This window comes from Coenobita brevimanus, chromosome 14 (genome assembly GCF_032717465.1).
Source record: "Coenobita brevimanus isolate Jiangsu-jjx chromosome 14, ASM3271746v2, whole genome shotgun sequence".
Lineage (NCBI taxonomy): Eukaryota > Metazoa > Arthropoda > Malacostraca > Decapoda > Coenobitidae > Coenobita > Coenobita brevimanus.
Genome location: NC_136967.1, coordinates 2,865,001 through 2,875,000, shown reverse-complemented (window position 1 = coordinate 2,875,000; position 10,000 = coordinate 2,865,001). Strand labels below are relative to the sequence as shown.

The following is a 10,000-nucleotide window of genomic DNA, read 5'->3' as shown; positions in this document are numbered from 1 at the left end:
GACAGGGCTGTGTGCAGAGAAGAACTGTGTATATACGTGCTGTGTGTGTGTGTGTGTGTGTGTGTGTGTGTGTGTGTGTGTGTGTGTGTGTGTGTGTGTGCAGGAAATATCGTTGCCTTCATCTCATAGCTAACTCCCTTGGCCACTCACCCCGCCTCCTTCGCCAGGGAGTCGCCTCTTTGCTCAGTCTGACAAGCATCTCTTTAGCCAGCTTTCTGTTTGACTTCCTCCTTCCACTTTCCGTTTTCCAAAGAGAGAGAGAGAGGGTGAGGATTGGAGCAGAGAGAGAGAAGGAAGGGTTTACACACACACACACACACACACACACACACACACACACACACACACACACACACACACACACACACACACACACACACACACACACACACACACACACACACACACACACACACACACACACACACACACACACACACACACACACACACACACACACACACACACACGCTTCACTATACATATGTCTCATTATCACAAGTACATTTTAGCTAAAGATATGAATATTATAACACCAAATTCATCACTCGTTCGTGCACTCTCATTTTCTCTCCATCTTTGGCGTCAAGTACCATTAGTTTATCTTTTATTCTCTCCGGCCATCAACCTCCTCCTCCTCATCCATCTTCAGCCATTTTCCCTCCAAGACTCTCTAATCCCTCGTTCACCTTGTCATGCGCAGGTTAACTCCTTCACTCTCACTCCCAGCGTCTTAACGTTACAGTCTGGCAGTAGCGCTTGTCTTCTTTCTTTTGTTAAGTGCTGACCTCTGTCGGATATATCTTTACTGCAGTTATTATTATTATTATTATTATTATTATTATTATTATTATTATTATAGTGTCTTCATCTTAATCCACATGATTCATTAGATCCGTGTTTTCGCTTCTCTTCATATTCATTCTCTAGCGTCCTTCACAGTGCATATTATTAAGATTTTATACCATTTTATAATTCTGTTAAAATTCCTAAGGTTACACTCTGACATGCCTTTTTTTTTAAGTAGCCTTTTATTATTACTCTAGTCGCCTTATAAACATTACCCCTTCTAATGCAACACACCTTCTTCTGCTAAAATATGAGGAACCTTTCTTCCATCTTTGAAAATGTTTGATCTTCTTTTGGTATCAGAGGCAGACCCTAATGTGTGTTTGTACAGTATATGCTGTTTTATTTATGTTTATGTTTATTTATTTTTGTTTACAAGGTTATTTATGTTTTCCTCTGGTATCAGGAACAAGCCCGAGTATGTTTCGTGGTATATATCAGGTATGCTATGTGAGCTTGTTATTAATTACATTATCATCATCATCATCCGGACCTCCTTTCCTCGCCATGGTTATTAATTCCCGCTATGCTAAATCGTTCAGTTTCTCAGCCACCAATGTATACTTCCTGTGTTTTCCTATTCCCACATCCCATATTCATTCTCCCTCTCCCTCCACCAGATCACAGAGCAAGGCGTGGACATCAACTTAAGAGACGGTGACGGTGCCTCTCCCCTCCACTTCGCCTCCTCCCGCGGCCACACAGAGACGGTCCGCTGGCTGCTGAAGAAGGGAGCCGTCATTGCCTTGGACAAATTCGGAAAGAGTCCCATTAATGATGCTGCCGACAATGACCATATGGAGGTGAGGAAGGGAAAGGGAAGATTTTGAGGGTGAAATTGAAGATGAATGGTAATGAGGAGAGATATGGGAGAGGGGACTGTGAACATTTGAGGGTTATTTTTAAAGGAATAATTAAAGAGTAGGAGTAATGGGGAGAGAAATGGAAGAGAGGACAGTTTAGATTTTCCAACCAGGTTCAGAGAAAGGAAGGAGCTCCATGAAAGATAGTCCTGGAAATGATCAGAAGGAGATGAGGAAGGGAAAAGAGAGTGAGAGAGAGAGAGAGAGAGAGAAATTTTGAGGGGGAGGTGGCAAAAGCGATGAAAAGATGAGTGGGAGAAGAGTGGCCCTTGAAAGATGGTCTGGAGATGAGGATGGTCACCATGGCACCATCCCCATGAACAATTGTGCTGACATGGATCATTTATGGGGGGCGGGGAGAGGGGCATTCTGACAGGAAAATGATAAATTATAAAGAAGAGAGTGGAAAAGAAAGGGCTTAAAAGGAGAATTTAAGAGAGAGTTGCAATGTTTATCTGTACTATGAACAACGACCATATGGAGGGAGGAGAAGGACTGGAAAATTTTAAGGGAAACTGGAAGAGGGGAATGAAATGGGAAGGGGAGAGAGAAGCAATGAGAAAGGGAAAGCGAAAGGATGGGAGGAAAGTATACGGAGGAAGGAATGGTGGAAAAAAGGAAAGGGAGAGAAGGAAGAATATAAACAGAGGCATTGAGATCGGAGTAAACAGATGAAGAAAATGTACTGAGAGATTTATTTTTTATTGGGAGTGAACTTAATATATAAGGCTAAAGACTGCTTTCCCCCTCCATATGTTCCTTCATCTAAGCAGCTGGCATAAGAGACCACAATGAAAGTTAGGAAGAGTTTATGACAGTGACAACGATCGACCGCACGTCAGTGATTAACGGTGATTTCTATGCTGCATAAGGAAGTAATCTTGATAACAGTTTGATGGTCAGTTCAAATTTCCCCTAGAAGCAATATAAAGGCTGTAAATCAGACCACTCTACTGTAAACCCTCAAACAACGGCTAGCGTCTCTTGATATTCGATCATTTTCTGAAAACTGTGACGGTGAAGGTTTTTTATTGTGGATTATGTTTGTGAAATTACTTTTTTAGTTAACACTTTAAATTTAGCCTTTTGGAGGGCCATAATTAATTTGTATTTCAAATTTTTGGTTAGAAACGATAGGGATGTTGACTGCTCCACGACAGTTTCAAAGTAATAGAAATGTAGAAGAGCATGGATATATATGAATATGTAAGTGTGTTTCGATTTGCTGTCTTCTGACTCATAATGTAACATCATATGTGCACCTGCATAAGCAGTTTTTGAAATCGGTGAGTACTTTCTGCAAGTTCTTTGTTATTCGCCCTTCCTCAGCTTAACTCGACATTGCTTCCAAGTCGTACTGGGTACTAAGAACACAATTATTGTATTGCGCGCGTTTGGTGCCCATAAGACACCACCCTCACCCTTTAATTGATAAGGATTTCCCATTTCTAAATATGATAGCCTGTCAGCATCTAATACCTACTCCATCTCACTACCCCAGGTGCTGCAGCTGCTGGTGCAACACGGTGCCTCCCCAGACTACGCCATGGACTCCGACTCAGGGGACTCCGGCTCCCACCACCACCAGTGCTCCTGCCGCCAGGGTCTCTGCCGCGCCAGGAAGGTTGGTGCTGTATAAAACTTAAAGTAGTGAAAGTATGAAGAGTACAGTTGTGAATGAATGAATTATTACATAGAAAACTACACAGAAAAATCAAGTACATACAGTTTTTCTTTTATATTCTTTCAGGCTAATATCTGTTACTGCCAGTCTGTCACTTAATTTTTTTTTTTTTTTTTTTTACTGGCCAGACATTTTATTACCAGGATACGATAAATGGAAGTACAAGCAAGCTTGTTGCATCATCTTGCCCATAGAGTCAGTCACATGCTCATTTTGTTACACTATACAGTAAATGAATGAAGTCACCTCCGTATTTTTCATACTAATTTTTGTTATGCAGTAAATACAGTGCTATAATAAAGCATCAGGAATAGATGGGTCGTGTATTGTCTTGTTTATTTGTTTATTTATTTATAACAGATATTACATGTACTAGGGGGAGAGTGGAGTGGAAACTTAGAAAAAGAGTTAGGGGAACAAATGAGTGGAAAACAAGGTGGCTGGATGAAAACTGTAAATTTGGAGGACAGGGTTGGAATATTCTGACTACGATTAGGTCAGAGGGGTGAAATTTGGAACAGCCCTTTGTCCTGTACTGATCTGACATAGGCTGATGAATTTTTAACGTTGATGATTATGAGAATGGTGATGATGCTTTTCTCTCCTTTCTCTGTTGGTACTGAAAATGAGAATAACAGTAAAGAATTGATTGAGTATGATTAATTTTTGCTGATGCTGATAATGATAATGTTGTTAAACCTTTGTGTGTTGTTGATGAAAACGATAAACAGGGTGATAATGATGATGACGATGATAACACTGCATTTTAGTTTTGATGATGATTTGATGACCCGTTCCAGTGTTCTAGTTGTTGCCGCTGATAACTTTGGTGATGATGATACTAACCTCTCCATCCTAACTCTCCGCAGGGGTCGCAGTGTTCTCTGAGCGGGTCTGAATCCTGCAACTCCTCATGTGAGAGCGACTGTCACAACTCCGGCAACAGCTCCGACTCCGGCCTACACCATGAGCCCTTCTACCTCCACCCGCCGCAGCCTCCAGCGCCTCCACAGGGCACCACCTCCACCATCACCACCACCACAGCAGCCCCGGAGGTGGAGAAGAAAACTGAAGGCAAGCAAAAGAGCTCCAAGAAGTCCTTATCTTCTTCCTCCTCCTCCAACTCCTCCTCCAACTCCTTCTTCCTGAACCCTTTGAACGACCTGAAGGAGGCCTCGGAGAAGTACAGCAAGCAAAAGGCTGAGACACTGAGCCGCTCGGAGGAGGAGAAGAAGAAGGGGAAAAAGCCATTCTTCCTTCACAAGCCAGACGAAGTGGCATACCATCGTGCCCAGGAGCTCTTCGCGGGCAAGGCAAGCGAGGAGAACGGCAAAGAAGACCACGACGATAAGAAGAACTACGAGATGAACGGCAAGAACGGCTATGACAAGATCAGAAAGACCCACCAGGACAACGGTAAAAGCCAGGAGAACGGGAAGCCACACTATGAGAAGAACGGAAAGAGTCATTCCAACAGTAGCAGTCCAAAAGGAAAACACGCAATAGAAAACGGGCACGACAAGAGCACAGAAAAAGGGAGGAGAGGGAAGGTGGACTACGAAGGAAGGAAGCTGCCTAAGATCCCTGCCAACTCGTCTCCTTCCACCTCCAATTCGACTTTGAGAGGTTAGTGATTCTTTTATTATTATTATTATTATTATTATTGTTATTATTATAATTACAAACATTGCATTCATCTGTTGTTCGATTTCTCTTCCTTTTGTTGACATTCTGTTTGAAGAATAAGCACATTAATTTCCTGTGATTGTGTTTTGGGGCTGGCAGACTTGGACAGGTAAGTAGTGTTGTTGATACTTGTTATATATCTTCTGTCTTCCTGTCTCCTTCCTTCCTGTTATTGTACTTTTTAACCTTCCTGTCTCCTTCCTTCCTGTTATTGTACTTTTTAACCTTCCTAGAATGTACTTTTTTTTTTTTAATTTTGACAAGCGATGACATCAGTGTATAAAAATTTCGTATCCTCATTATGACCTGTCTTACCGTACTGCAGCAGAGCATTAGAAATATAGCTTAGTTCAGTGTTGTATTGCGAATCAGTAATGACAAAAATTAATGTTGGGTCGTGATCAGAGAGATGGGTATTTACTTATTTTCACTTTTTTTTCTTTTTTCTTTTTTTTTCCTTGCAACATTATTGGTGTTCGTGTTTCTTTTTCTGATGCTGGGGATGTTCAGTGTTGTCTCTTTATTATTTACAAGGTTAAGCTTCTCACACGTGTTTACTTCATCACCATTTGTGTGTGTGATATCTAGAAATACTGTTCATTGATTCTGCGCGTTAGATTCAAGTATATATAAACACACTGACATTGCACTGGAAACATTATAAATAGTCAAAGCCGTTAGTTTATCTGTATCATGAGAGCCACGTATACATCACACTCACGCACAAACACGACTGTTACATGGGATTATACTCGCTTACTCAGGGTAGGCCAATAAGCAATACGTTTCTAAACTTGGCTACTCCAAGTTCATTCGCAAATACTGGAAGGAAAATGAGAGTTGCCCCTCCACTGCACTAACATTACTTGAGTGGAGCCTGACACTGACTGTAGGTCCAGGGACGGCTGTATTTCTCCTCGTGACCTGGCTGTGTTTATTAATTAGTTTGTTTAATTAGCCGTCTACTTATTTATTCATTTTTTTTATTGTTAATGGGCGCTGTCTTTTAGGGTCGTATTGAATGCTTCTTTGATCTTATTCTTCCCGGCATTGGAAGCTCCTCAACACGTCTACCCATACCTGTTAACAGTATTTTACACTATAGAAAAAAATGTTTACTGAAAATAATAACCTCGCGGGGAATATCTAAGTTATACGGAAAATCCATCGCCCAAGAAGTGGGTGTTAAAATGACTCCCAAGTGCAGACGAGGTTATTATCCATCATGCCTCGTGCTTTTTCAACAACTTTACGAACGATATAACATAAATACCAGAATGTAATATATTTTGACATAATAATATCGAAAAACTGGGCGATACCATTTCTTTTTACGATCAGGTTATGTTTCTCTCTCTGTTTTTTCCTGTTTTACTTTTCAGTGTCCTTCCCACAAGTCAGACCTACAGAACTCAAAGAATATCATAGCTTCAGTAGGGCCCTTGCGAGGTTTTCTGTAGTCCCTCCTTGCATCCATGAGTTTTCTTTAGCATCCAGTGGGAGACACGGTTCTCGTTTTCTTTACGCCATCAAAACTATCGTAAGGTATAGCTATGATAAATATTCCTGCCTGTGTTATGGGTATTTTTGCGTACTGAGATGTGATTAAACTGTATGGAAGACGTGTTTTGCGTTTTACAAAATTATGCATATAGAGATATTTACTTTCTTTTCTGACATTAGATTAAGGGAATTCATGATTTACTTATGCATGATTAATGAGGCCGGAATTAAAAATAAAATAATGTTGGTAGTTGTAAGAATAATATCAGTGGTAGCCGGGGTAATGATAATAATCGGAATGGTGGTAGTGTTGGTAGGGGTGATTGTGGTGGTAGCTGAGAGACGGTGGTAGTCGTAGGTGAAGATTGATAAGGATAGTTTTGATAGTGGTAGTCGTGATGGTGGTAGCAGTGGTAGTGATGATGGTGGCTGTAGTGGTGGAAGTTGTTGTTGAATAGTGCAGGATAGCGGTATGTGGGACCTGAGGCGGGGAGAAGAGTAGGCAGGTGGTGGAAGGTAAACACACACACACACACACACACACACACACACACACACACACACACACACACACACACACACACACACACACACAAAGCTGTGCATAAAATTAAGATCACTGCTGTATATATTAACGCACATGCCCAGAATCCTAAAAAAAAAACGTGAAAAATTAAATAAAAAAGTATTATTAATTTTTTCCACCTGTTCTAAAATCACCTTGTAAGAGACAGGTTGAGAAATTACCTGTAGATAATAATAGACATAAAAACGTGTACTTATCAATACTTATCAAATACACCTAATCTGATATTACCTTTTAGATATTGGGTACGGATATTGCCTTTGAGTTATTGGTTACGTAATTATATATAAACGTTTGAGATAGGAAACGTTTATCAGTAATTTTTTATGCCTATTCTTATATCACGTTTTTGGTGTTGAATGAGACGTGTAATATTTGCCTCGTCTGTATCGTTATGTTTTTCTTTTATTCATGGTGCCCGTAGACGATTTTATTCAGCCCAGGGAGGTCTCTTGTAGCGAAGGGGTTTAGGAAGGCTGTATCTAACCCTTTCAAATCGAAAAACCTCTCTAGTGATGAATAAAATCGTCTGGAGATGACAAGGGTAAAAATACGCAACACGTCCCAGGAGTTAAGGATTTTTTTTTTTTTTTACGTCTCTCTCTCTCTCTCTCTCTCTCTCTCTCTCTCTCTCTCTCTCTCTCTCTCTCTCTCTCTCTCTCTCTCAGTGGATTTCCTCATTTATCTTTATCAGTCTCCGGGACACAATTTTCTTTCATTATTTTTGTCATTTTTTTTTTTACTCTTCTGTTTCGGGCATTATTGGATCCACCTGTATAAGAATCGCTTAATTTCACATTCATTGGGCCCCCAGAAGCTCGAATCGTCTTGTTTTGACTGGACTTAGCCTCATTCCCCCAGTGCATGACGATGAGAGAGGCTTATATAACACCAGCACCCAGTCACTCCCCTCCCCTGACCGAGTGACCGTGTGGTGTGTGTTGATGTGTGTCTCGCCTTTGCCTTTATTGTAGATCGTACATGTGTTCCTGCTTCCTCTTCCTCCTCTTTCTTCCTCTTCCTCCTCCAGCTTCCCTCCTCTCCTCCTCCTCCTCCTCCTCCTCCTCCTTTATCATCTTTTTTCATTCTTTTTCCTTCCCCTCCTTCTTCGTTTTTCTTATTCACTTCCTCTCTTCTTCTTTTTCTGTGTCCTTTTTTTTCTGTGTTCTTTTTTTTCCACATCCGCCTTCTTCTTTCCCACTGTCTTTCCTTTCTTTAAAATTCTTCCCTCACAATCGTCTTCCTTGTTTTTCTTTCAATGTAATTCCTTCCTTTCTTCTATCCTTTCTTACCGTTCCTGTCTCCTCATCTTCCAGACTTTCACGTACCAGTCCTCTCTCTTATGTCTTCCATTTTTCTTTTGTACTACAACCGAAAAAAAAAATAAACATTAGAATATTCTTAATAGGATGATTATGATGATGATGATGATTATAATGATAATGATGATGAAGATTAATTGACCGTCAGAATATCACGAACTTTTATCAGAACGCACTTCCTTAGTAGAGGATGTTCAGTCTGATTTGTGTGAATATTAGTATCTCCTGTGTGTGTGTGTGTGTGTGTGTGTGTGTGTGTGTGTGTGTGTGTGTGTGTGGAGTCAAGGCCAGTGAATGAACTTAGTGTCCAGGCTCCCCCCAGCCACCCACATTTACACACTATATTTGCGCCTCACCTCTCACCTCAGTTCTCACGGGCGAGTCTCCACATCCGCGGTATAATACTTCTTCTTTACCTTTAGAGTCGCAGTCGAACCTCACATCTTTAGGACAGTGTGAGAGTGAATGAGGGAGTACATGAGGGAGGGCATTTTGAGCGTTACATTGTTATTATATTGTGAGGGAGTACATGATGGAGGGCTTTTTGTAGTGGTGGAGCAGTGTAGGGATGGGTTCGGGGAGTTTTCTTGTTACAGTCACCGTGAGCAGACTCTGCGAAATGGGAGTTGAAAGTCTGTGGATATATTTGCATTCTCTCTTTAGTATATAAATTTAAGTATAAAGCCTTTAAAATGAATTCTTTCGTCGAGAATTTCAGTGATACTTCTCCTACTCTGTGTTTTTCCTTTTGCCAATTTCTAAATCACGCCCACCTCTCATATTGTACTGGGAATGCAAAGATATATTTGAATTTTTGTTTTTATTATATTTATTTATTTTTGAGAGTAACAGTGATTGGGATAATACCGTCTCTCACCCACAGCTTCCGTGAGAACTCCAAGCATCGCCATTGTAATCACGTTGTGGGATGGAAAGTTTGCTCTCGCTGCTTCCACATTTAATCGAGTTCATTTTTAAACGCACTGACCACTGGAATTTCCCTTCACTGATCATAATAATATTGTGTTTAACCACAATTTGTTACCAAAGTCTCGTGATACCTTTTTAAAAACTCTAAAAAAATACTGCCAGGTTTTATCCAGAATAGAGTACCAGCTTTCGTCCAATGCAGGGAACGGGCTACTATTTTTTACATATGAGAGAGGAGGGTGTGAGCTAGGGGGAGGGCAGCGAAATGGCTGGGACAGGAGACATGGAGGCGATTTGTTTGTGGCCACCCCTTACGGGATTAAGGCGTCAGGCTATAGATGGGTAGATAGATTGATTGATTTAATGACCGCTTGGATTTCCATCAGTATGTGCTTTGAGAAAGTGTGGGTTATAGTGGGTGTTAGACGAGATTCTGTACAGTTAGATGCGGAAGGTATATGTGTGTGTGTGTGTGTGTGTGTGTGTGTGTGTGTGTGTGTGTGTGTGTGTGTGTGTGTGTGTGTGTCTGTGTGTGTGTGTGTTATTCTATCTCCTTGTATCACCAGTAAGAACGGAA

At 41.0% G+C, this 10,000-nt stretch overlaps 1 protein-coding gene across 1 annotated transcript in view; it reads left to right on the top strand.

Annotated features, from left to right (window-relative positions):
• LOC145390425 (uncharacterized) overlaps positions 1–10,000 on the top strand; it is a 94,760-nt gene that overhangs the window by 23,921 nt on the left and 60,839 nt on the right. The window contains exons 3-5 of the mRNA XM_080265354.1: positions 1,470–1,652; positions 3,214–3,336; positions 4,266–4,980. Coding sequence (XP_080121480.1) covers positions 1,470–1,652; positions 3,214–3,336; positions 4,266–4,980 — 1,021 coding nt within the window. The remainder of the gene's footprint in view (positions 1–1,469; positions 1,653–3,213; positions 3,337–4,265; positions 4,981–10,000) is intronic.